The sequence below is a fragment of the Brachionichthys hirsutus genome, chromosome 7 (assembly GCF_040956055.1).
Source record: "Brachionichthys hirsutus isolate HB-005 chromosome 7, CSIRO-AGI_Bhir_v1, whole genome shotgun sequence".
In the NCBI taxonomy this organism is placed as follows: Eukaryota; Metazoa; Chordata; class Actinopteri; order Lophiiformes; family Brachionichthyidae; genus Brachionichthys; species Brachionichthys hirsutus.
Genome location: NC_090903.1, coordinates 11,581,285 through 11,609,028, shown reverse-complemented (window position 1 = coordinate 11,609,028; position 27,744 = coordinate 11,581,285). Strand labels below are relative to the sequence as shown.

The 27,744-nt window shown below is 45.7% G+C and overlaps 1 protein-coding gene across 1 annotated transcript in view; it reads left to right on the top strand.

The window, feature by feature from the left end:
* Window positions 1–2,565: 2,565 nt before the first annotated feature.
* The window catches only part of sdccag8 (SHH signaling and ciliogenesis regulator sdccag8), a 30,685-nt gene continuing 5,506 nt past the window's right edge, over window positions 2,566–27,744 (top strand). Inside the window, exons 1-16 of the mRNA XM_068741703.1 lie at window positions 2,566–2,632; window positions 2,866–3,027; window positions 3,212–3,297; window positions 3,435–3,548; window positions 3,639–3,731; window positions 3,979–4,065; window positions 4,113–4,177; window positions 4,266–4,466; window positions 4,648–4,786; window positions 4,949–5,101; window positions 5,215–5,349; window positions 6,022–6,138; window positions 6,895–7,037; window positions 20,863–20,990; window positions 23,291–23,399; window positions 24,537–24,668. Coding sequence (XP_068597804.1) covers window positions 2,566–2,632; window positions 2,866–3,027; window positions 3,212–3,297; window positions 3,435–3,548; window positions 3,639–3,731; window positions 3,979–4,065; window positions 4,113–4,177; window positions 4,266–4,466; window positions 4,648–4,786; window positions 4,949–5,101; window positions 5,215–5,349; window positions 6,022–6,138; window positions 6,895–7,037; window positions 20,863–20,990; window positions 23,291–23,399; window positions 24,537–24,668 — 1,931 coding nt within the window. The remainder of the gene's footprint in view (window positions 2,633–2,865; window positions 3,028–3,211; window positions 3,298–3,434; window positions 3,549–3,638; window positions 3,732–3,978; window positions 4,066–4,112; window positions 4,178–4,265; window positions 4,467–4,647; window positions 4,787–4,948; window positions 5,102–5,214; window positions 5,350–6,021; window positions 6,139–6,894; window positions 7,038–20,862; window positions 20,991–23,290; window positions 23,400–24,536; window positions 24,669–27,744) is intronic.

Here is a 27,744-nt window from a genome sequence, read left to right as displayed (position 1 = left end):
TACCTCCTTGAACGTGGCCCAGCCTGGATCGTTCTTAACTCACAGGCCACAGATATGCATCTCCGGTTTTGTGTAACCACAGATAACAGCTATTCAAGCGCACTCATCTCGAAAAATCCCCAAATCGCAATTATCTGTCCATCCAGATACCAAGAAATCATCCACAGTGTAAAAAAACAATCTTTACAAAATGCGATATGGACCTGAGGGTTCTGCGCCCTCACAGTTCTGCCAGCGGGTGTCCATCTGTGGCCGTAGTTAGGAAACAGGCTCTCGGTCTGCCTTTTCATTCAACTGTATCTTAATCTGTCGGGCCAGCCCTCGCGTTGACGGCCTGAGTGTAGATCTCTGTGTGCTTTAATCACCTCTAGACAAACCTTAATCAGTTGAAGGCCAGTTAGTGGCCAGTTCATCAGGGCCCCTTAACATGGTTTCTGGGCGTTAAAGGAACGGGTTCGACCGGGAGGAGATCATAGAAGTTGCACGTGACTTGTCTAAGCTGCTGTGGCTTTTAGGAATGGTACTCCGACTCGCCGAGGCACATTCCGACAGGGGGATGAGCAGAAGGTGTAACAAAACATGCAAACCGCGTGGAAGTTCCTTTGTGCGACTTTTCGACAATAGGGTATTGTATGAAAAAAAAGCCTGGATTTATTTGTTATGTATTTATTCATATCAAGATATCTGTATTGTGTGATTCAATAATTATTTATATGTTGTCCTGAAATGAATTATTTTTATTAACAAATCTGGAAACTCATGTGGTTCTTGTTCTTCTCTGGTGTGTGTGTGTGTGTGTGTGGCCCTCACATATTTGTATGCAACACAACTGTGCTGTACTTGCTCGATGCCCGTATCGATCATCAGAGCATTCCTCTCCATCACACTGCTGCTCGGCTGGTTCTGGTTCTGTTCACATTGGGCACCGGTTCCGCCTCCAGTTCAGGAGTTTTAGTGGGTGCTGCAAAAGTCACCCGATTAGCGTTCTTCCCTGCTTAGATGTGGCAGATTGCAATGCCCGTTTAACTGGGTTAGCTAGTTTTCCTTTTTCTTCTCTCCACTTTTTAATTATTTTCTTGTTGCGCATTTACATACATTTTTTTTTTTTTTTTCAGAAGGTGTTTTTTTTTTTGTCACTATTCAGTGCTTCCAAAGTTTATGTTAAAAATGAACCGGGAAGCCCCACCCTCACATTGAAAGAGACAGCTCAGTCGGGTGGAGTGCATCATTTAGTGGGAGGGGGCGTTCGGCAGTGGCAAGTGGGGAAATGGTAATAATTATATATATAGCAGGACAGAGATGGCATTTAACAAGCGTGGGGTTAAAGGGTTTTGCGAAGGTTTCTCACCATCCTACAGTCTACTACATTCACAATGGTGTGTGGTTTCCTGGAAATACCCCAGCATGCTTCCACCACCTCGTACGACTTCCTTTGCAGACAAGTGTTGTTTCACTTGACACGTGAGAACCTCACCGATGCGGTGCACGAATCCTTCCCATCATAAATAGCAACAGTTAAATAAAAGACATGAACTCAACACTTTATAAAAGTACATTTTATTATGTGTCGTTATCATAAGCTATTTTAACTGACACCCTTGTGTCAGAACTCCATGGCAACCAGGTGGAATAGGATGATAGAAGTCAAAGTCTCTTTGACCTTGACAAACAGAGAAAACATGCAGCACGTTGTTACCAAACAGGAAAATAAAGTCCAGTTCTTGGACACAGGTAAAGGGCAGAGTCTGTAAAAAGGGTCCAGAAGCTAACCTGAACCACAATGTTGTAATTTATGTTTTCAGAAACGTTGGATAGAATACCAGGATTAAATGGTGTAGAGAGTGTGGGAGTCATTGGGGTCGGTTCTGGGTGACGACCAAAGATATTGAATTTAATACATGTTTAAATTATATTAATTGATTTATGTTTAATTTATAATAATATTTTAAAATATTAATACTAACTAAATGAGAATACTAATGCTAATTGCATATTTTTTGGCAGCGGTTGATGAGACATTTATTTGTGTGCATATTTATGCTGATTGTAAACGTCTGACGCTCACTGAAGCGGCCCCATGCCGCCCTCTTGCGGCGGTTTCTGGATTAAAACCAGAAATGTCCCAAAACCCATTCATTTCTAAGGGCAAATTTCATATCGAAATATCGCGAGAACTTGATCTGTCTCGCATAATTCGGCTACGATGAGCACGCTGATCCAAATCCCGTCTAGGTCACCTCAGTTATAGGGCTATAGCTGAAGTGACGGGCAAGTGGATGTGACTGACTGAAGAAGAAGAAGAAAAGAAAACTACAACTCCCAGCAAGAAGTTAAAGGACGTAAACGTAGTCGTTCGTCGATAGAATCGTTTTACGTAAAAAGATTTGGCGCTCGGGCGGTGACATGCGGCTAGCTTATACCGCCCTTGTAGAATGCTTTTCTTTAAAAATCAAACGCACCATAGTTGAGCAGCGACGGACCAGATATACGTGTTGACGTTGTCGTTACCCTGAATTGAACAGCACGTTTACTATCACAGCTTGATCTGACGTCGCTCACACATCAATGAAACCGATAAACTCAGATGAAGAGGAATCTGAGCCGCTCAGTGCTCGCCACAATGAACTGAGAAGTAAGTACCGACGTCCACTGCTAAACATGCTAACAGCTAAAAACAGTGTCTTTAGATATTTTGTTTACACACATTTACAGTCGTTACTGTGACACGTTCCATTTATCAGCAGTTTTCAATATAAAGCTCAAAATTATTCCACCTCTGAGTAATAATAAGAGCACACATTTTACTAAAAACAATCTTCCTAAAACTGCAAAATTCTGGTGTTTGCATTTGTGTGATGAACTCAGAGAAGGCCAACCAGAGCATACAGCAGCTGAGCGGCACTCTGGAGCAGCTGGGCCGGGATGGAGAGGATGTGCCGGAGCCCAGAGGCGCTGATGGGACGGCCCGCGACACCGTGTCCGAGGAGGACAAGGCAACGTGGAGTCAGAAATCACAGAGCGAAGCCGGTAGCCGGGATTTATGACGGGACAACAATCTGTCATAGACACTGTAGTCCACCATTTAGAAATGTCCACATTGCTATTTACAAATGTACAATCAAAATGACCTGTGTGTGTGTGTGTGTGTGTGTGTGTGTCCATGCACTCATGCATGTGCATGTTTGTGTCGCTGTCATCTTTGGGATTGTAGCGAATCAGCTGAAGAGTCTTCTGCTGAAGCAGTGCAAAGGAAGTCCCTCTTCACTTCCTACTTCAAAGAAGAAGTCTCCACCCAAGGTAGCGCGAGCAGCGTCGCGTTGAGGATGACCCGTGAGGCTCCGGTAGTAGATGCACCTTCGTGTTTGGTCCCTCCACGGTGGCAGCATTCTGCTGATGATCCTGCTTCGTTCTGCCGCTCTTCTTTCCCCTGTTAGAGGATACAGTGGGAGGGAAGGCCCAGCTTGCCTGCTGATCAGGATCTGGTGCCAATGAACCACAACCAGCCAGACTACATCCAGCACCTGGAAGCTGAGGTCAAATTCTACAAGGTGTGATCAAAGATGTGTGTTTTAATATTGGCTGTCCGCTTACTGTTGCGCTAATTTGTGTGCTTTTCTTTCCTTTGCGTGTGACTCCAGGAAGAGCTGCAGGGGATGAAACAGCTCCTGAGAGTGGTGGTGGGAGAGAGAGAATCCAAAGCTGTGGATGAATCTTTGACAGGAAACTCAATGGTAGTGTGTGTGTGTGTGTGTGTGTGTGTGTGTGTGTCTGTGCACATCAATGAGAGCACACGCAACATAATATGCCAAATAAAACGGGACGTAAATGTAAAGCAGACCTTAAATTGAGTCTGCCCTTTATGCTGCTCACATTATGTCTGGTATTAAGTTCACTATTGTAGTAAATACCTGTTATCATCAGGTGAAGCCTGTTGTTACGTCGATTGCTAATCATTGTGGGGTTTTTTTTATGCATAAGGGTTTAACAGCCAAAAGCCACATAGCCTCCAAAACAAACACCAGTGGGCTGCAGGAAGCCGGACACTCCACGTGGAAACATGAACTGGTGAGGATCACTCTTTAGTTTCTCACAGATTTTGTTTTTCCCATTAGGAGCAATTAAAAGGTATCTATGAGGCCCAGGTTGAAAGTCTGGAGGCGCAGATGATCTCCCTAAGGTCAGCATACTGAAGAGTAGTTACCTTCTTACCTACGGCCTTTCTCTGTCAGATTCTCTTCAGCTCATTTTTCCACTTCTGCCTTCAGGAAGGATCTGTCAGTCAGTCGAAAGGAGTACGAGGAGGTCAAGGTTCTCCTGAGACATAAGGAGAAACAGGCAGCAGATGCACAGAGGGCTGATGGCGCTCCCCGTGTGTCTGGGTTGTGTCTTAAGTGTGCACAACTCGAGGCTGTAATGCCTGGATCTCAAACAAATCTGCATCTTCAGAGTGTCGACAGCCTCACTCGGTCAGTGGAAGCAAACAAATGAGCCTGAGAGAATGAGCTCCCTGTCCTGTCGGTTATGCGATCCTATAATGTGGACACTGCACGTGTCTGTTATGTGTCTCTTAAAGATCTTATGATTGCTCATGTTTCTTTAGTTATTGCATATTTAAAACAATATTCATTTTTTTGGTCGCTATTTCAGGGAGCGGGATGAATTGCTCGCGGCTCTGCAGAGCATGAAGACTAGTCAGCAAGAGGTACAACAAAGGGAGTGGTCAGCCTGTCTCCAGGTGAAACACGCTGTGGCGATGACGGAAGAAGCAAAATTGAGTAAAGCTAAGGTCAGAGAAACCTCGATGGAGCTTTCCAAATGTGTTTGCTCAGACAGCATTTTGTAATTTGGAAGATGTTGCTTTAAATTTCTCCTCCATCATTGTGGTTTTACTTCTTACCGTGGCTTGTTGCCTCTGGTAAGCCTCCTGTGTCTGTTTGCACGCATGCAGACGGAGGCCCAGTGCGAGCAGTTGTCCAGGGAGCTGGCTCGACACAGGCAACAGCTCGAACGACAAGCACAGTCCTATCAGAGAAAACTGGCTGAGGCGAGAGAGGAAAGCCGAGCCGAAGCCCACGAACAGAGAGAAGACCTGGCCCACGCTGTAAAACTCACTTTCACTGTCCGCGTAGATACAGATTCAGATTAAACTCATGAGGCGAACACTGTCATTATTTTTGAGATGAAATGTCCAACGAGAAACTTTGTGTATATCAGGTGTCCAGCCTGTCCAAGAAAGTTGATGAACTGGAAGGGAAACTGGAAAGAGCTCACAGAGACAAGAACTCACTGGCCAGCCAGCTCGGAGATGCTCTTTGCAAACTTACCAGCCAGGAACAAAACAACATCAAGGTACGTTGTGTGTAGCGTGCAAGACGACCTTTTATAAAGCCATTGTCTCCTGTCTGCGATCGGTCCAGTTTTCTTGTAATGCCTGTAGATGTCCACTGGATGGCAGCAAAGGTTTATATATTTGTATGTACAATCGTCAGAGGTATGAAAAATAAAAAAGCCTTGCGTGAATATACATATTTTAGGGTTTAACAATGTTTTGTGGTATTTTATATATATATATATATATATATATTCAAATATACATAATTGAGACTGATTGTTCTTGGTGCTACCATAAGAAAAAATGTTTTGTCACAGTTTTGCAATCGGGCATTTAGATTTTGGAAATTTATGTATTATTAGTGATATATTATAGCAGATGGTAACATGATAACTTTAAACATGAGTAATAAAGCAACAGTAAACGTGGAGTGTAATTTAAATCACTCATGGGGTTGTTTTTAGGAACAAACTGATCAAAATAAACATACTGTGTTTAAAACGTCAGTGTGTTTCAGCTTTTAATCAAATGTTCATTTGCCAGCTTCTACTGATTCAATTGATGGACGTTCCAAAATAGGGATGCGGATAGATTATTTAAAAAAAATGGACAAGAAGTAAAATAGTTAAAAATAGTTAATTAATTAATGGACTGTCTGTTTTTAATTTTAATTTCTCCCTGTCAATCAGGTTTGTTCAGATCTACGACATCAGTTCAGCCAAGCCCAGCTGAAGACAGAGGACGCAGAGAGAGCGCTCCGAGAGCTCAAATCCAAGACCACCAAACAGATGGAGAAGGCTGCTCTGGTACATTTAGACTCCATTTCATTTGTTCACTAAGTTTAGTCAATAATAATCACGAACCCTTGACTCCCCAAGTCGTCTGTGCATCAAATATCCTGGTCCTGGTTGCATTTTGCAACGAAACAGGATTTAAATATGGAGGACGCTAGTAATCTAAATGTGTCGAGAAGGTTATGCGTTCACCTGGATCTGTTTTTTTTCCCAGCAAGATTACGGAACAAGCTTTCCTAATATTTATAAATACTTGGTTGAGTACTGTAGCGTGTGCCAAGGGAGGGTTGGTTGAATTTACGAGTGGATCTGAAATTAAGAAATGGTTACAAGGGTTCATTTTTACTTTCAACAAAAGTTGCCAAGTGAGCGGCGGTGAGCAAGCAAGCGAGAGAGCGAGGTCAGAGAGGGAGTAGTTTTCATGACGGCAATGCAGCGAGTTATATTCAGGCTAAAGCACAAATAAAGACACCCGGATCTCTGCCGGCGGATGCCGTATTCCCAGATTCTGTGTCAATGCAGGCACGTCAAACAAGCACACATAGCCCTTTAACTGCTTATAAAGCCGGATGTATGCACACTCTGAGTACATTTCTACCTCAGAATACTATTTTGATGGTATAAAACCGTTGATTTTTATCTGTTAGATGTTCACATTTTTGTTGTAATCATCCCGTAACATTTCGTTTTAGGACATAAGGTGTGTTTTCCTGGAACAGCTCCTTACCCCCCTCCACCTCCCTCTCTTCTTCTATCTCCGCGGGACAGGAAGTAGAGAAGCTGAGCTCGGAGCTGGTTGGCCGTCAGCAGCATCTGGAGGCAGTCCAAAAGGACGGGAGCCAATGGCAGGCCGAAGCACTGAGCCTGGCAGAACAGCTGGCAAATGCCCAGCGCCAACTGCACCTCACCAGGTAGTACCTAATCCTATTATACATGCCACCACACCCGCACTGCTCCCCTCTGCCCAGCTCCTGCCCAGAACAGCCCAGTCCAGTCCAGTTCAGACCAGCACACCAACTGTACCGCACCAGGTAACGGCTAATCCTATTATACAAACCACACACACACAGAAACACATATGAGCTCCGCTGCGCCGGGGTCCTGGTACCAACTGGACCTCACCGGGTCATCTCTAATCCTGTTAAGCATGCCACGACATAATGCAACACACACACAAACACACACAAACACACAATGCCCACACTGAACCACCAGGCCAGGGCCCAGCCCAGCAACTGCTCCAGCAGAGCCAAAATGTCGCCCGAGCCTTCCTTCGGTCCCTGGCAAAGACAAACACACACGCACACACACACACACACACACACACACTCTCACACACGCACACACACACACACACACACACACTCTCACACACACACACACACACACGGTGCTGCTGATGGTCACTGGACAGCCTGGCTACGGTGCCACCTGCTAGTGCCCTGCATCCGTTCTCACAGCAGGAGCCACCGGCTTCCCTCCCTTTTACTTTAATCCTCTGCCTTCTCTCTTTCTGAATAGCGATGCATCTTTTTAGCCCATTTGGTTCCCTCACTCCCGTCCTCTTCTATTCTTCTATCCATCATTGCAGCCAGGTTCCCTCACTCCCGTCCTCTTCTATTCTTCTATCCATCATTGCAGCCATCCACGCATCATCTCAGCCCTCGCTCTGAGCAGTTCTTCCTTTTTACTCTGTCATCTGCCCTTTTTGCCACCCTCTGTTTCCAATTATTCTCCCCCCCCCCCTCCTGTCCTCCTGCATTTGTCCCTCGTCTCTTCCCTCACTCTGTCCCTTCTGTCATCCACTGGCTGCTGTTCCTCTCCACACCTGCCACTACCAGGGCAATGCCAGACCTTGCCAGCTGCCCAGGGCACTCTCTCACCCCTGCTGCCCACCATCGAGGTGTCTGAGATGGGCACAGATGTGGTGGTAGTGCCCTGTGGTGCTTGAGGCTGCGGGATGCAAGTTTGTGTAATAAACGTGTATATCTATTTATGCGCAAGTAGGTGTGGTTTATGTGTCGTCTCGGTGGGATGGGCCGGTCCGTAAATGCAACACACGGATTGTTCTGTGTTTTTAAGTGTGCGTGTCTGTCGGCTGGTCAACGATAACACCCCGGCTGTGTGTGTGTGTGTGTGTGTGTGTGTGTGTTGCAGCCAGCTGTGGAGAATGGCATTTATTCTATTATTGCATCATGATGACTTTGACCTTTTAATAGAGGAGCCGCTGGACTAGAGCATTTTTGCGGGGGTGCATGCGTGACGGAGTTGATCGTTTTCTCCATCCACAGATGCATACTAGATGTTTGACAGCTGTTGACTTGGCCCAGCGTGTCGCCGTTCAAATTCAATTTGGTCATTAGCGCCGAAAGCCTCGGAGTACTACTGATTTCGTAGAAGTATTTATTTTCCCTCAGAAGTGTGTTCGCTAAATTATAAATTTAGCGGTCACACGCAGAGCGAGGGTTTTTAAGAAGCAATATTTTCATCTAGTAAGTTACAGAAGACATCAGAAGACTTTAAATTCCCACACTGTGAATGGGAAAATGCGTTACTGACGTTAAATAACATGTGATTGAACTCAAAATAGAGATAATAAAAATACTGCTTGGGTTCCATCAGTAAATCAAAACCGTGATTATTTTTTTAATATTAGAAACCCTTCTGTTAAATATGGTGGAGAACATTTATGTGCACCATCGGTGCTGATCAACTAAATGGCACGCGTTATACATGCTGGACAACAACTATTTAATTGACTTATATACTTGGTACACTTAATGTCAGCTCTAAGCTCTGACTACTGCGGCTGTTTCAGGACATTGATAGCTCTTTTGGAAGTACTATGTGCAAACAGTATTTGCTTAAATAAAATTAATTACGTTAAGAAAATGGAAACGCAAAACTCATTGAGCGCTAAAGAATCAACTGAGGCCACTATTTTTAATTACCCAGAACTAGTCATTAAAATAATCTATAAGAATCAGACTCTATCATGTAATATATCCTAAATATATCTTAAATATCCGATCACACTATAATTAAGCAGTGTGGGTAGTTCTATTGCTAAATGAGTTGGGCCGCTCTACTTCCCTGATGATGATGAATATATTTATTAGATAGAATGTTAGAGTACAAGTACAGTCACACAGTAGCATGTATTACAGTACAAATAACGTCAAACATCCTGTCTAAGAGGAGCATTTCAAAAAAGCCCTTGCGGGCTTGTTTCCGTTGAAAGTCCTTCGTACATAAATCATCCACAAAAAACAATACAAATAAAAATAAATCCAATATTAAAGTCCTTCGTACATAAATCATCCACAAAAAACAATACAAATAAAAATAAATCCAATATTAAATTACGCAATTGATGCAACGTAACATTAGAAAGACAAAAATAAAATGTTATTACACCGCCAGTGCAAACTAACAATTAATCTAAAATAAATTACACCACTGATGCGAAATGACAATAAATAACTTACATAAATTACAATAAATTACTAAAGCAATTAATACGTGCAACATAGGTGGACAAAAAAAGAGGAGGGGCGGTTTGACCCGGAGAGAGTCGTGATGACTATCTCCGTTTCTGTCCCCCTAAAAGGTGTATTTTTAGGGCCTTTTTGAAGGAGGCCAAAGAGGTGCATGTTTTGAGGGCGGGAGTCAATCCGTTCCACCCTTGGGTGGCCGTATTGTAGAAAGATGATTTACCCATGTTAGTCCTATAGGAGGGGGTAATCAGGTTGTTGTTTGAGCTCCCTCTAGTGTTGTGGCTGTGGGTGTCACTAAATCTGTGGAGGTGTTTATTCAGGTATGCAGGGATTGAGGGGACTGAGGGCAGAGCTGCATTGACTATTTTAAATGCCAATCCCATTTTGAGTTGTTTAACCCTGTCTTCTACCCTGAGCCATTTTAGGCTAGCAAAATGTCCAGGAAGAAGGTGGGTCATGGGCCCCAGATTGAGGAGTAGCCGAATCAGTTTGTTTTGGGAGGTTTGGAGCCTGGTTTTCAGGGACATTTTGATGTTTGAATACCAGGAGGTGCTAGCATAGTCAAAGAGGGGCTGAACGAGGGCTGCAGCAAGCGTCCGGAGAGCACTTTTGTTGACAAAAGCAGACATTCTGCCCAAAAATCTTGTTCTCTGATTGACTTTTTTGATCACCTTAGTTGCCATACTATCGCCAGACAGGTATTTGTCAAGAACACAGCCCAAATAGGTAATCTCTTCTTTGCTGGAGATGACTGTATTATCGACTGTGACCTTGAAATCATTAACATTTATCTCACGCAGAGAGTGTTTAGACCCAAAAAGAATCGATTCGGTTTTACCAAGATGTAGTGACAGTTTGTTATCAGTAAGCCAAGTACGGATTCTGGTGAGCTCAGAGCTGAGAGCCTCCTCAACCTGCACTTTGTCCTCTCCCGAAATCAGGAGTGCTGAGTCATCAGCAAACAGGAACAATTTGCAGTTACAGGCAGCATTCATGTCGTTAATGTATAGGAGGAACAGTAACGGTCCTAGAATGCTGCCTTGAGGAACCCCGCAGCTTACCGGGAGGGACGAGGACAAGGTTCCGTTTATGTCTACCATTTGTTCTCGTCCCTCAAGGTACGATTTCATCCAGTTTGTTGATGTGCTATCAAAACCAATCGCCCCTAGTTTATTCAATAGGATTGAATGGTTAACGGTGTCAAAGGCCTTCTGGAGGTCCAGCATAACCATGCCGCAATACTTGCCCGAGTCTACTTCACGCTTAATGTAGTCGGTCAGATATATGAGGCACGTGTCAGTGGAGTGGGATGTTCTGAAGCCCGATTGGAATTCAAAGAGCAGGCTATGCTCGGCGAGGTAGCGGTTGATTTGCTCCTGGATTATTCTCTCCATAACCTTTGAGATGGAACAAAGGATGGAAACAGGGCGGTAGTTGCCAGGTTCTAATTTGTTTCCTTTTTTATACAGAGGGATAACCCGCGCCGTCTTGAATTCCTGTGGGACGTGGCACTGATTGATGGATAAATTTATCAGATGGGTTACCACGGGGGCGATAGAGACAGCTGCGTCTCTGAGGAACCGGGTGGGTATGTTGTCAAGGCCTGTGGCCTTGTTAGGTTGAAGGGCAATTAGTTGTTTTAGCACATCAACGGTATTTACAGGTGTGAAAGAGAAAGTGTCCTTTTTAGCACCTAGCTTCTCATAGTGAGTTTGGATGTGGTCAGAACCGTACAGACCTGAATGCGGGGGGAGTTTGCTGACCAACAGGGTGGCAATAGTGGTGAAAAAGCTGTTAAAACAATTTGCTACCACCAACCTGTCGGTCTGGAGCGAACCACTTGAGTTAATGCAGATATTACTGGTTTTTGTTTGGAGTCTGTTGAGGAGGGGCCGCTCTACTTCCTTATAAGGAGGGGCCACTCTACTTCCTTATGAGGAGGTTCCTCTCTACTTCCTTATGAGGAGGTTCCTCTCTACTTCCTTATGAGGAGGTTCCTCTCTACTTCCTTATGAGGAGGTGCAGCTCTACTTCCTTATGAGGAGGTGCCGCTCTACTTCCTTATGAGGAAGTTCCGCTCTGCTTCCTTATGAGGAGGTTCCTCTCTACATCCTTATGAGGAGGTTCCGCTCTACTTCCTTATGAGGAGGTGCCGCTCTACTTCCTTATGAGGAGGTTCCTCTCTACATCCTTATGAGGAGGTTCCGCTCTACTTCCTTATGAGGAGGTGCCGCTCTACTTCCTTATGAGGAGGTTCCTCTCTACATCCTTATGAGGAGGTGCCGCTCTACTTCCTTATGAGGAGGTTCCTCTCTACATCCTTATGAGGAGGTGCCGCTCTACTTCCTTATGAGGAGGTGCCGCTCTACTTCCTTATGAGGAGGTTCCTCTCTACTTCCTTATGAGGAGGTTCCTCTCTACTTCCTTATGAGGAGGTTCCTCTCTACTTCCTTATGAGGAGGTTCCGCTCTACTTCCTTATGAGGAAGTTCCGCTCTGCTTCCTTATGAGGAGGTGCCGCTAAAATGAGGTCCTGCTAACTAATGCACCAAATGTATGTTATAAAGCAAATATCCAATACAGGAGCACACACACACACGTGCACACACACACACACACACACGCACGTCAATGACACACTTGTTGAGATTTGATCACAGCTTTTATCCGTCCTCAGCCTGTCACTTTTTCTTTGCTTTCCCCTTTTCCTCCCTTCCTTGTTATGTCCTCCATTGCTTTTTTCTTTCTCATGCTGTTCCAAACAGCAAATAAACCTCAAGCGATCATCTCCCTCCCTCCCCTCCCTCTCTCTACCCTTCTCTTCATGTCTATCTGTGGGCCTTCTGGGGTTATACAGAACTACATAACATTCATTCGTAGTCATGGCTCTTCTTTGCCCTCCCTTGTTGTTCTCTCCAGAGCACAGCTACGAGCCTTTGTAGCTGTCGTCGGTTGATTTTTGTGTCGTCAGATAGTAAAAGTGTGAGATGCACGGTTGCATGACTGGGAGGCGTTTGTATGACCAGCCTTGGAAGGCAGCGCTTTGATTCTTTCTCAACTTGCTCGCTCCTCTCTTTCATTCTGTCCTCCTCTGGTGTCCCAAATGATCACAGCTCACCTTCAAACGGGGGACATGAAGCACAGACAGCCTCTGTTTGATTTCGGCTAGCCTTCCCTTCCTCTCTGAGTAACACACACGTATACTCACACACACTTCTTAATACACCTGCATGCCTGCAACACACACACACACACGCACCAGTCAAAGCTGCATGCCTATACACACAGAGGCACTAGCACACAGATGCAGGCACGCATCCGGGGGGGGGGGGGGGGGGGTCCCATGGCGGCTGGTGCGCTGCGCCGCGCTCCAGGATTGGATCATCAGCCAGCTGTGAGTTGGACAGCCCAGGATCTGTCCTAATCCCTGCCACTCTGTTCACATCGCTTCACACACTCACGCACACTCAGCCACACACATCCCAGCCCCCGGTCCCAGCCCAGCAGAGGGCTTTACCAAGTTTGTTTTGTTTGTCTGCGCCTCTCTTTCTTCACTTTACTTCTTTTCTTCTTTCCTCGTCTCTTCCTGTGCCGCCATCGCAGATCCAAAAGGCCACAGTGAGAACTTCCCAGCATAACTTCTGCTTCAACAAATGCCAACTAGGTGCACATGGGCAGATACGTATTTGCATGGATCGGCGGCTAGCCGGGACCTGTGCGAGGCCCCCGAATCTTCCACCGGGTTCGATATCTCCGTGAAATCGAGCATACATGTTGATGAGGGGTGCTGCGAGCCGTGGATGCATGCGGAGTTCGGTCTCCGTCTCCGGTGAGAACTTGTGACGATGGTTTCCAGGGGACAGGAAATGTCTGAACATGACGGCTCATACAATCGGATCATTGGACGGAGGCCATGAACGCCGTACATGGAGACCCCTCCATTTATACAAGCTCTTTCGGTTTAGCAGGCTATTAGAAGTTTGTGAAATATTCACTGATAAAAACTCAATCTTTCCCTTTTTTTGAGGCCGAGTCAAGAAGCAAATTCGTGATATTGGAAATACAAGAAACCAAAACATCACTGTTGTTAAGAATGTGTTTATGTTGTTGCCACAAACAACATAAACACGAGCAAATCTTCTCACTGGGATTTGCCCCGTGAATCATTTCCGTGATTTTTGGTTGTTTTTATTGTTGACTCTGAATATGCTGGTTTTTTTCCCACATGCAATCTGAGATCACCTTAAATAGAAAATGCTTTGAATTAACGGATAATGTAAATCATTACTGAGGCTGACAGGTAGGCGGGGCTAGAAAGGTGAGGCAGAATATCCGCCTGTGATTTACGGCCTCGTCCCATAAATTGGATGATGAGAAGCAGAAAGACAAATATTCTCCAGACCGACTGTTCTGACTCTGATACATAAAGTTCCCCAAACTCTACGCATCTCCTCTCTCTGCATGTCTACCTTTGTGCCCTCCCCTTATTTTCGCCCCTGAGTTGTTGATCTCGATAGCGAGGTCTGGGAAGGCGGTGAACAGAAGCGTGTCTGTGCCAGGGCGGAGAAGTGTAAATGAGGAAGGTGAGGCAGCAGATGCCGCGTCCCGCCAGAGGATCGCTTGGAGCGGGAAGCGAAATCTGGGCTCGACAAAACTGCTGCAAACCAACTCCACGGGAGGCCCTTGTCCAATCACGGCCCGGAATAAAAAGGCCGCGATGCCACGCAGGCTGCAGTTGCTCAGGAGAGGTGGGGGGGGGGACATGATGAACCTTCCAGCACTGCCAGTAAGCACAGCGTCTCTCTTTCTAACTGGCAGTAACAGTGCCTATCCGCTGTCAATAAATACCTGCACACGCACGTGCACACCTGTGTGCACGTGCGTGTGCAGACATGATGTGTGTTGACTCCTTTCCGAGCACGCCTTTGTGCGAATGTTAAATGTTGATATTTCCGGGCTCCACCTGTGTGTGTGTGTGTGTGTGTGTCTGTGTGTCTGTGACAGCAGCAGGGCAGTGCCAGGTATATACGAGGCTTGCTGTGTGTTTGTGTTTGTGTGTGTGTGTGTGTGTGCGTCGTCTTGTCTGGTCGGCAGCCATGTTGTTGGGTAGCAGATGGCACCATGGTTGGCAGGGGAGGGGCTGCTTAGCACAACTAATCAGACAGTTACGGATAGGGCAGCTGGGAGGGCTGTTGGCCAGCCGTGTGGGTGTGTGTGGGTGTGTGTGTATCTACGCGTGCCACAGAACGCCATGATGTTGACAGTGGTGGGCCCGTCGGCCCGGCGATGGGACCTCGCTGCTTTCTTCTCTCTTTGCCCTCTCTGCCATTTTGCCTTCTCACCTCTCGCTCTACTTTTCTCACACACTCCCATCGTCTCTCCCGTTCGAATTGCTCTTCATCTTGCTTTCCGATCATTTGGCAATTTATGTGTTTTAGTCTTTTTGTCTTGGTGTTTCTGCTCTCTCTCTTTCTTCCTCTGGTCTTAAAGTGGGACATTTTAATGTCATTGATAAGGTTGTACTTGCTGGTTGTATATTTTTGGCCAATCTAGGATTTAAGAAAAAGAACACACGACTTTGTTAATCCCTCAATGGGGATTAAATGAATCAAAGCATCGTAATATAATTTAGTTAAAACAAGGACCTCTTTACCCCAAAGCACTGTCCGGGTTAGTTTCTACTGCAGGCTCTATTAGCACTCTAGTGTAAAGTTTCTGAACCACCGCTGTGATCTCGCAGAGCAATTCTGCAATGCTGCTTTTGAAACTGTTCCACCACCGGCACCCGCCTGGACTACATTTTTCAGTTGTGTTTATGCGGATCATTTCAGAAATCATGTTGTGTGGAAAAAAAAGAGCTCATTTTCCAGCAAAAAACAGTGATGTGTAAAGGATCATTCAGCAGGATCATTTCTTCTAAACGTTTGCATCAGTAAAAAAAAGATTTGTCCACTGCATGTATGGGAGTAAAGTAAAAATAGCAATGTTGTAATCGTAATCTCAAGAAAGGGGTCCTCCTCATTGGTTAGAAATAAGATAGTCATCCATCCAAAAATGTAGCTTCTATAAATTAATGAGTGAAAAATCCTAAATGATAAATGGCAGGATTGTAAGGCAGTGCCGTGGTCGGTCCATCCTGGGGGACTGGAAATAGATAGAATAGACAGATCGCTGACTGGGAGACCTCAGGCATGGAGGCAAAGCTGTCAGCTACAACTGTTGTCACCTCAGCCAAGTGTCCCTGGGACACTGGCCTACATACACACGACTGCTGGAGGACAGAACGAATGGGAGAGCACCAGCCCTCCGCCACGCAATATTTACCTCTTTCTATGCTAGTCGTTTCTAGCCTGCCATACAGGGGGGGGGGGGTTGGGGGTACATGTGCAAAACCAGCTCTGAAATTAACTTGTTTCCTTCCAGATCCTCACAACTGTGCGTCCTGCATCATCATATCATCAAATCGCCGTTAAATGGATCTATGTCAGAGTCTTTGATTTGTCGCCGCTCCGGCAGTAATCCCGCCGCCACCATGGGATGAACCGTGCAGAGTTTGTATGTTCTCCCCGTGTTCTGTCCGGGTTGAGTGGTTGTTTGTCTCTGTGTTGCCCCGTGATGCGCTGGCGACGCATTCAGGGTGTACCCCGCCTCTCGCCCATAGCAAGCTGGGATAGGCTTCAGCGACTCCCGTGACCCGCAAAGCGGAAGAATGAAAATGGATGCATTTATTTATTTTCCTACGTGGTGAAAATGCTCTGAATATGAGATATATGTTTTATATTTTATTTATGCTACTTTATTTACGCTGCGTCTTTCATAAGATCGCTTCCTTTTCTGCTATGAAGTAGCAGCGAGTTGTTTCCCTCTGACCTCCGGCCCTGCCGCTCGCCTCAGCTAATTCTGGAAGGTACAGATTTGCCTCTCGCGTTGAGTCCTGGGTTTCTGCATCGGGTCAGTATGGGAAGCATATTGTACAAATGTGTGTTTATTTCTAGACGTCGCAGATGCCTGCGGTGCCGAGTCGCTCTTCCTATGCTTAGACCATCAGTCATCTGTGCTAATTACTAGTTTTAAGCTTCTCTTGCTGTGTTTCATGAGCATATAAATGACGACAGAAGCCTTTCAGCTGCTAATTACTCCAACTTCTCTGAGGGAAGATTTGATTTTGCAAAAGATATTTGCATCTGTGTTGTTGCTGGACGCAAATACATAAATACATGTGCTTGAGACAGAGTGAAATACAGCTTTTAAAATTGTCTAATTGTGTGTGTGTGTGACGGAGTGGGTGGCCAAATTACATCTTTCTTTTTAAATTTTATTTTCTAATTTAACAGTTGCATTGTTTGTTTCTCGTGCATGATTGGCTCACCTACGACCTCGGTGACAGTGGGAGGCCTTTAGCTCTCTCTGAAGAAGAAAAGAGGCTCGGGCCCCCTGCTGTAAACAAAGTTGACTTGCCGACAGATGGATTGAATGACAGAGATGCTAACTGAGCCAGGAATGGGCCTGGCAGCGTCACACTGAGAGAGAGAGAGAGAGGGAGGAAGAGAGAGATGAAAGGGAGGGAGGGAGGGAGGGAGGGAGAAGAGAAAAGAGGTGGCCAACAGGAGAGGAGGTGTGAACAGGTGCAGGGCCGCTGAAGGAAGAACCAGCAGATGGAGAGAGACACAGCCAGTTTAGTTACAGGAGAAAAGGGTGAGAGGGAAACGAGGGCGGAGGACGAGATCGAAACGGTAGAGAAGAGGGTCGGAGACGAGATGGCCGATGGATAGATGGGCCAATAGAAAGAAGGGCCTGGGCCTGGAGTGAGTGAGTGGTGGAGCTGCATCTGGCTGTCTCTAAATTTGATGCGTTTATTCCATAAAGAATAGCAGCGAGGTGAAGGGATGTGCCTTCTAAAACGAGGTAGCCCAGTGATGGACTTGCATCGCCCCCGGGGAATGATAAAAACGTGCTAAAACACATTGAGGTGCGACTGAAATCACAATCTGACACTGTGCAGACACCGTCTGCTGCAAGACACTGTTTAGATGTTTATTATACACAGAATCCACCTAGTAAATATTCAATATGTCGCATTATTTCCGTTGTGGTGCGCTCGTCCTTTGCATTGTATGAGTTCAAATAATCCCATCATTTAGTTGCATGTGCGTGTGTGTGTGTGTGTGTGTGTGTGTGTGCGTGTGTGTGCCATTTGTCTCTGGAATAATAAGTGTTATTCCGTGTTCGTCTTTGCAGCGATCCTCTGCCTCGCATCACTTTGTCGTCTTTGTTGCAAACAAACAAAGCTTGTTTCGTTGGATAAAGCCGTTCTCAATCTGCTAACCTGTATGTTAATTTTGCACCTGTTCTTTTGCAATGCAGTTCATGCCGGAGCATAAATATGAATTTCTATTAATCTGAAAGAAGTTTTCTTTGTTGTTTTTACACTAGTTGTATATCTTTAAACTGTTTAGAGTTTTCTACGTTTGATTTTTTAAAGTTAGTGAGGGGACCAAGTCGGGACCGCTGTGGACGTATAGAGAACAGTCTAATGCAGGGGTCGGCTACCTAAGACACGCGAGTGAAATGAAGGCACCATTTACAGCATGGTGGTACAGTGGTTAGCGCCGTTGCCTCACAGCAAGAAGGTCGCAGGTTCAAAGTCGACTTGCGGCCTTTCTGTGAGGAGTTTGCTGTTCTCCCCGTGTTGGCGTGGGTTCTCTCCGGGTTCTCTCCGGGTTCCTCCCACCACTAAAAACATGCAACTTAGGTTCAGGTTGTTATTGTAGAAGAGAATTAATTCTCAATTAACTTACCTGGTTAAATAAAGGTTAAATAATAATAAATGATGGGATTTTTTCTAAAGCCTCCATTATAAGTAAATGGGAAAATCAAGATTTTTCTGGATCCAGATCTCTCTCAAAATTTAATGGGATCTAAATTAGACCAAGACCCATCTTCAGATGTTTTTTTTTATTAAGGTCCATCCAGCAGTTTTTCTGTGATCCTGCTAACAATCAGACAAATAACATCATAACCTCCTTGGCGGAGATTCCTCACATTATAGTGACTTGTGCAGCTTCTTTTTTCTGACTACACGTGTATGTGTTGCTGTACGGCTTCAGCTAATCTATATGCGTATCCTGGTGATGCTGCGCTCATTGAGAGAGAGAGTTAATCTCATCTCTGGCATCAGCGAATGTTCCCGATTCCTCAAAGTTCACCGTCTGACTCCAATTTGTGCTACTTCTCAGATAAACCGCAGCATTTGGTGGTTCTGGCTTGAGATGCTGGTCGCACCATGGGGTGCTGCAAACTCTGTGCATGGTCAGGCCCTGGCACCCCACATCTAATGGGAAACAGCTTGAATAGTGCCCATTTAGGCAGGCAGTGCAGATTGGGCCCCCTCTTCCTCTGCCACACTAGCCAGCTAGCCAACCAGCCACTGCCTCTGCCACCTCCCACTTACCCACCAGCCACTGTACCTGGCTGCAGCCCCAGAGCCATCCCAGCCTACCTTAGGCCCCTGGCCCATGCAGCTCTCACCACACTTATCAAGCTGTCCTACACCGCATCAGGCCAGGCATGTACAAACAGGCCCAGCTATCAGCTTGCGGAACATTCAGTCTATTGCCTCTTAGGCTCAAACAAGAGTTCACTGCCACCGGCAAGAACCCAGAAGCCGTTCACCAATTAGCTGGAAGGCAGATTTTAGTCTAGGGAGAATAGTCCAGCTCCAGCCCTTCATATTCAGCCTCTGCCCTCCACACTCTTGATATTCCTCCTTTCCGTTCTCTTTTTGCAGCCATTCTGAGACAACATTTTGCAAGCAAACATGTTGGAAATAAAATGCGCATCCAAAATGGTGCAGGGGAAAACTACACAACTTGAACTAACTTCTAAACTTTATTGTTATCCTCAAGGAGGCCTTCGATCCACTTTGAAAGGGGGATTTGAGCACTTATTGAACCAAAACGCAAAAGAAAACCCCTACAAAACCCCTGTGAGTGTCTGAAAAGTGTCGCTGCGTCCGTCCAGGACTGAAGGCCCTGCATGCGGCCGCTGGTGCAGTTTGTCGGCGGAACAAACAGATGCTAAATGTAGAACTCTGTTTTAGTTGATTTATATCTTCTGCTTTTCATTGCCCTCGTCTTCTTCACCATTACTGACTGCTGGAACTTTCTGGCGGTCTGTCGGATGCTAATTGGTGGGTAAACAGGTCTGGTGTGAGTGCGCCCCCCCCTCACACACAAACACAAATGTGTACCCCCCCCCCCCCCCCCCCCCCCCCGACCCGCTTGCAGGACCAAATGGCTGGCAACGCCTGCCCGCCATCTCCCGCTGAGCCCTGGTGTGCGCTTTGGTGGCTCAGGCTGCTGTTCAAGCCCAGCAGGGGTTCATTCGCTCACACATACACACACGCACAAACTCATATGCGAGCAGACACACAAAATCTCCTTGTGTCCCCTGCACAATCGCCACCTACTTTCACACCCCAGACAGCAGGACAGCAGGAGAACACACACACACACACACACACACACACACACATGAAGGAACAGACAGACGTGGTCACTTTAGAGATGCAGGCCAAGCGCTGTAGGGGAGAAAAGTTTTCACTTAAACCGGAGAATTCTCTCTTCATTAGCGCCTTTGGACTTCAGGAGGAGTTCTGTTTGTTTGTTCCCTTTTCTCTTGTCTTTGTAGTTTTTTTTTCTTCTACTCTTTGCTTCTTTGTCGGTTTTTGTTGTTGTTGTTGTTTTCGTACATTTGGACTTGGATGATGACGATGAAAGTTTGGCTGAAACACAAATGAAATGCAGCGTCGCTCCAATCCCACAGGAAACGAGCAACTTGGTTTGCGTTTTACCTGCACGTTTCTGCCACGGAGATGAAGGGACGCAGAGACAGACGCCATCCGAGTGCTCATTGTCACGATAATCTTTATTCATGTTGAGCACTGGCCGGTCTTCGTCCTTCTAGTTTAGTGCTTTAAACATTAACTGCGACTGACGGTGTAATCTTGGGGTGTGTTTGCGGGTCTCTCGTAGACAGCCCGGCCTCTCGGGGAGTCTTCAAACTGACACTTTCACCCATCGAACCTTCAAAACTCGTCCTTTATTTCATTCTCTTGTTGTACTCTGTGTTTTCTTCTGCTTTCTCTCTCTCACCTCTTCTCCTCAACTGCTGCCGTCCTTGTTTTAACGTGCTAGTTTTAGTTTTGGACTTTCCCGTAACATCCCGGTCCTTCTCCCCAGACAGGACAGAGAGCGAGCAGAGCGGGCTCACGAGGAGGAGATGGCGTCTTTGGCCCGCTCAGCCCAGGGCAGGGAGAAAGCGCTGGCAGTGCTGCTGGAGCAAACGGACGCCCAAACCCAGCAGAAAGGTCTGAATGTCTTTATGCGCCGCGTCTTTTATCAGTTGTCATACACAGAAGGAAGTGTGATGTGTGTGTGTGTGTCTGTGTGTGTGTGTGTGGAGAGAAGAACAGAACAAAGCAATACTTAACACGATGGAGCACACAGTCGGAATGTCCAGAACTGCGAGCCGTGAAGCAGCAAAGTTGATCAGGCTCGTCTACAGAATCACAGCTGGGGCTTTGGGACTTCATCGGCCGGGCGGACCGTCGCCGTGTGGAACCTGCATTTTCTAGTTGAAGGATGGGTTCAGTACTTCAGTACTGTGATGTCCACCGACGCAGCACGAGCAGCGAGCAAGGGAGGGAGTGGGTGGGTGGACAGGAACACCGATCATTTGAGCTGAAATAACCTCCGAGGAGGAGAACAGAGCAAAAAGAGCAAAACGGGAGTCACAGGAGGAGGAGAGAAAATAGCACGAGACGGGAGAGGGAAGGTGATGGGAGCAGAGCGACCCGGCACAGCACAGATCGCCCTGTCTGTCTGCACAGCCGAGCTGCTGCTGCCGCTAGCACATCTGCTGCACCATCTGGATCCCTACCCTTTACCCTCCTCCCTCCGCCTGTCTTTCTATTTTTTTTATTTACCTGTGGTTCCCTTTAACAACCAGTGGGCCTGCTGGTACACAGAACAAAGATGGAGGGTATAGAGGGAGGGATGGATGGATGCAGGGAGGGGGGCGTAAACAAAGGCTTTTTTTCTGGCGCATGTCGGCAGCACACATGTTGTCTAAAGAGAGCTGACATCAGAGCACAGCAGGAAGCTGCGAATGGGGAGGGGGCGGAGGGGCGGACGTCTTTTAGTCGCTCGCATCACTTCCTCTCCCCGTGCAACTCAACAGACGAGCTGGATAATTAGCTTTCTTGCTCTCCAAATCTCGCCTCTCTGTCCATCCGTTTGTCCTTCCATCCGTTTGTCCCTTCTTCTGCCCTTTCTTTTTTTGTAAATGCGTATAGAGCAGCCTCTAGATGATATCAGATATTTGTTTCTCTCCATCCCCCCCCCTCCCCGCCACGCTTCTTCTCTCCATCCGTCCCTCCCTCCGACATTTATTTTTTTCCAGTGTGTGTGTTTTTTTTTTTTCCAGTGCCAGTTCTGCTGTGTTTCTGTGTCCCATGGTTCTTTTTGGCCTACGCGTGGCCAGACGAATTCAAAGCCTGTTCAGCTAATTAGCATTCTTCGTGCAACTTTTCTAGCACTGAGCAAACTTTATTGCGTGTGCATGCGTGTGCATGTCTGCATGTAAGGTTGTGCAGATTTGTTCTACGCTCTTCAGCCACGTGCATTATCGATCGACCCTGCAGCCAATCAATCTATATAATATAAAGAGATCTACCGCCTAAGCTCTTCCCCTGCTTTTTTTTTTTTATATATATACATACTGTACAAAAAAAAAAAGTTCACAAGTCTGTGCTACTTTTCAAAGACTGTGAGTCCTTGTGTTTTTTTTTTTTTTTGGGTTATGGTTGACTGTAACAGAATGCTGGAGCAGGTGGATCATTTCCTTCATCCAAAAGGCAGCCATTGTGATTTTAAAAGAGCAGACATATGTTGGAGAGCGGAATGTGGATCATTTCAAAGGTATGATGAAAGCCCAGTATTGGATTGTTCAGAAAGAAGCCCCCCCCCCCCCCCCCATGAGTGGATGAGGAAGTGAGGAAGGGTGGAAAGGAGAAAGAAAGCACTTTCAAAGGACAAATCCCCCCTTTCTCCATGTTGTTTTACCCTTCACATGTACTTTGTTTTCATTCTCGGTTCTCCGTGCTTCTGATTTTGCTCTTTACATCTCTGTCTGTTTTTTTCCAGCACTATTGATTTTAAAGTTAATGCATTCTGGGAAATGCATTCAAAGAGATGCTCGCTGCTGGAGTATTTGTTCGATTTCATTGTGCTCCTACGTTGTCCGTGATGTAGATGTTTTTCTTTCGTACGTGACACCATTTAGTTGGCCTGCTTTAGTAACGTCTAATTCGCGTTACCGGAGGTCTCTTATATTCTAATTTGTAACTTTAATTAAATGGTGGAAATAAAATCGCTGAAGTAACTAAAATGTTGTAATTTTTAAACGTCCCCCCCCCAAAGAGGCACTATGATCTCTCTGCATCGGCACGATGGTCAGTGTGTAGGCAAATGAAAATGAATATTTTTCACGACTTGTTCTGGTTTTTTTCTTTACATGTGTTTTCTAAGCTGCAGCTACAACAGTACGCTAATCACTCATGATGGTTAATCTCACAGGATTAAATAACTCGGTCATTTCCCTTTGCAGTTGCAGAGTCGGATAGTCTGATGAGTTCCCAGAATTCCCTGATTGGGAAGCTGATGAAAGAGTGTTGCATGCTGGGAGTGAAACTGCAGGAATTGACAGAGGACAGTAGGTCAGTATTTCTTTTCTTACTCTTTCATCATATTTTATTCTCGTTTGACTTGAACTATGTGCCATTTCCTTTACGTCTCTGATCGACCTCAGCAAACGTCATCCCCGTTTATTCATTTATCTATTTTTCCCTTGAAAAGCGTTCATACGGGGATCCCAAATATACTTTATCAGACAGACATTCATCTCTCTCTGCTCCGTCATGTCGTCATCTATCCAGGCTGTCCGGGCGTCGATATTAACATCCTGCTTCCCGGCCTGACCTGTTTTCTTGTTAACCTGATGCTACAGTAGTCACAGCAGGCCTGCACAGATCTCCATCTGGGCTGCCTGTTTGTGTGTGTCTCTGTGTGTGCTTTTTGTGCTTGTCTTTATGTATTTGTGCGACAGTCACCCTGGGCCCAGCGTCCTGTCAGCTGCTGGAGCTGTACTGCACATTAGTCACATGACAGCCCCCCAATCTGGCCCTGCCAGACCGCACTGGCCTCACCAGCCACAGGAAACACGCACACAATACACACACACACACACCGACGTACCGTGCGTACTCTCCTACGGACGGACATCAGTACCAGAATACACCTTGAATGTGTTTTTTTTTTATGGAGAGGATTTTACATAGTGCTGACGCGCTTCTGTCAAGACGGCACAGATCCTACATCTGCTGTGTGTGTGTGTGTGATGCACTTTAACAACAGTGCGGTGTTAGTGTGTTTTATGCCTCAGGCTGTCTGAGCTCTGGAGTCCAAGCCCAGCGTAGCGGTTAAAATCCTGCTGCACAGCCCCAGCCAGGCTGGACGAGGTAGACGAGCAAAATAAAATGAAAAAGAAACTCCTGACCATTTGTTTTTAGTTGTTTGTCCAACGGCACACGAAATAAAACACTCCAGACTTCAGCATTCATTACAGGGCGGTCGTATTTCGGATCCGTCCTTCTGCGGGCGATCTGTCCATTATCACCGACGTCAGTCCCTCCGTGCCTGTCGGGATGTTGTGATGACGTTCCTAACTGTGGGAGAATGATACTCCGCCCCTGCTCACCTTTTAATGTGGCGCATTAATGAGCCTTTAGAGCGGATCCGTGTCTGATTCAGAAAGCCCTTGTATGAAAGCGCTTTCGATGTTTCTGTGTGGATAGAAATGAAAAGCAGCTGCTGGAACTGGAGAGGCAACACCTAGAAGAGACGGTAAAGGGTCTGAGAGCTCGCTGCACTGAGATGGAGGAACAATGCGTCCACCACGGCAGCATGCACCAGCGCATGAAGGACAGGTACGACGCACCTGTCAGTCAGGCCACATTAGAAACGACTGAATTCATTTCTCATTTCTCATTCTCACATGAAACATTAAAATAACTCGACCCCCGTGATTGTCCCGTGGCGGTGTAAAATATTCCCATGCGTCTGTTCGGCTGCCCAACGTGTGTAGCGTGCAAGATGTGGAAGGCAGAAAATGGAAGCCTAACTTCAGGTTTTAAAATGACGCATTTGAGTGACTGTATATGAGAGTAATCTTTCATTTCTGCATATAAATGAGTTCAGTAAAAATGAATTTGATAGCATCGAGTGTAGTGTATAATTTTACAACTTATAACTGTGACTTTCATATCGTATTTGATACACATGGTCTTTAAGGATTTTTGGGACTCCTACTTCAGAAGTTTGATTTTTGTTTTTCCAGAAAAAGCTGACAGATACAAGCCGACACACCCGTCTTTATTTTCCATGAAAAAAAAAAATCCAGATTTAGCAAAAGTTACATAAATTAGAGCACTTATATAAAGATTTTTTTTTACAAATTTGTCAGAAGGCAATAAGACCTTATTAGCGTGTTCTGATGATTGCTTCATGGTGCGGCCTTTAACGGTATACTGTATATAAAAACACATTTCTTGAGTTGTTCACTTCATCCCAACCTTTTCCAGCGACCTTCTCTTCAGAAAAACGTCTCAGTTTGAGGTAGCGCTGCGTTTTTTCCTTAATTCGGTCGCTAAATCTTACGGCAGCGAGCGTAGAACGCGATCGATCGACGCTCTGTCCGGCATGTTGGGAGTGATTTCGGAAACACTGAAGTATAAAACTGCAGCTAGAAGTCATCTCTGGCTTATGCTAATCGGGGGGTCTCTCCCTCGCCGAGCGCTGAGGGTAGAGCGAGGGTGTGTGGGTGTTGCTGCCCTACTCTGCAGGATCTCTACCCCACCACACCCCAAACTCTCCCTCTTGCACAAAGCCAGCCTTTCCTCCCGCTCCATCACTGACACTACATATTGTCTACCACCCACCGGTGTTAACCTGTCGACTGCCAGACGCTGCCAAAATACCCACAACGTTTACCGAGTCACAGCTGCCTCCTGCTTCGGCGTGACTCTTTTTGTGTGCTCATAGGAAGAAAAAAAGAAATCCAAGTTATCACGGAGTGTGAAGTATGAATATTCTGTAGGTTTCTGTGCATATGTTACGCTGGTATTTTAATGTGTGTGTGTGTGGCTGGCTATCTCATGTTCTCAGGAGGTTTAGCAGAGTAGAGATCTAGCTGCCAAAAGTGGATTGGCTGGGAAGTTGGCACCCCAACTTCTCTCTTCTCCCAACCGAGCCACGATAATCACTCTTGGCATTTAGTGAGTTTTATTTTCTGCTTTGACACTTACTGGGTTGATGAATCCTCCTGATATTTAACAATCCCTTGAGTTCAGTTCCACAGGAGGTCATTTTTAGAGGAACTGTTGAGCTTCTTGACTGTGTTTCTGTCTTTTATTTTCGGAGATCGCTCTTCTGCTCAGAAATACGTAAGTCGAGGAAAGCGTTTATTCATTTTGGGAAGTCAGGAAATGCACTTTTGGCACGATGCGAAGACACGAGGATGCAGTCAGATTGCTATGTATATATAGTTTAGTTGTTCCCCGCAGGCCCCCCGAGCGCTCGGTGGGGGTTTAAGGTGTACGTGTTAACAAGCTGGTGCAAGTGGGTTCAATTTCAAGCGGCTCACCCCTCCCCACTGCCTCTCCATCGGCCTGCAATCTGTGCTGCGAAGAGCGGCAACAGCGCACCACGCACAAAACATTTGGAAAATCAGCTTGATTTATTTTTACATGGGCAAGCTGATTGCCAAGCTACACAGGGGTTTTAGCACACAATGTTTGCCTCACCACTTCATTATTTATTTCGCTCTGTGTTTGTTTTTCTGCGTGTGTGTGTGTGTGTGTGTGTGTGTTTCTGGAAGTAGAAGTATAGAAGGGTAGAGCACCAGAGAAAGAAAGCAGCGTTTCGTCAGGATGGAAAGTCATTTTTTATATTGTTACAAACGTACATTTTTTTCTTGCTTGATTTGGATTTCGTTGTTATTTTATTTAGTTATCATGTCATTCATTTCTTTATGAATTATAATGACTCTTTACTTTTTGGTATAGCTTCAAATGACGATTGTTGATAAAAAAGATTGGTGTAAATCAATGAATGGATCCTGTTTTTTAAAAAAAACAATCTGATTATAAATATCTTGTTTTTGTGGGAGTTAAAATATTTCATGCTTGTGTTCCACTTTTCAGTTTTTCATTTGCTCAGTTTCTTAAATAATGAAATTGTTTGCAGATCTTTGTGATTCATTATCACACTAGAGTTCGACACTGAGAGACCCACCCTTTATTATTATTATTATTATTTCCTCTGGATTCACCTAAAAAAAGTCTCACTTATTTCCCCTTTCAAATGAACAAGTTACTTTTATCTTAATTCATGGAGAAAAAAAAAATTGAATCTCCGTTTGTGTATAAAATATTTTTTCCCTAATAGATTTGTTGATGAGAAACAAAATAAACGCAACGAGAAGTTTTCTAACTTCTCGCTCTTTTATGTCCATACTTAAAATTGGAATCCTCCTTCTCGGCTGTATCCGTCTCCTCTTCCCTCTCTCTTTTCACTTTCTTCTGCGCCCTGCTCTATTTCTTTTCCAACTTCACTCCTCTCGTCTCTTTCTCCTCCTCCCCTCTGCTTTCTGTACCAAACGCCACGCAACCTCTTCTCACCTCACAGCTGTTCACAGACTGTTTCACCAATTATCACTATAAATGTAGACACTGAGGTCACACACACACACACACACACACACACAGTGACAGTAGAATGTGTCAGTGTGTGTGTGTGTGTGTTAATGTGAGCTCATTGCAGAGCCCTTTAAGGAGCGCAGCAACATATACGCAGATGTGCCTCGAGATCCACAGGCTTCACTCGGCCATATGGCCTCCGCCGTGTATCGACGAGAGCGGCGCAGGGAGGGAGGGGGCGAAGGATGGAGGGCCATGTGTGGTATGAGCTGTGCAAGCAGTTGTTGAAGTATGTATGCCTGTGGAT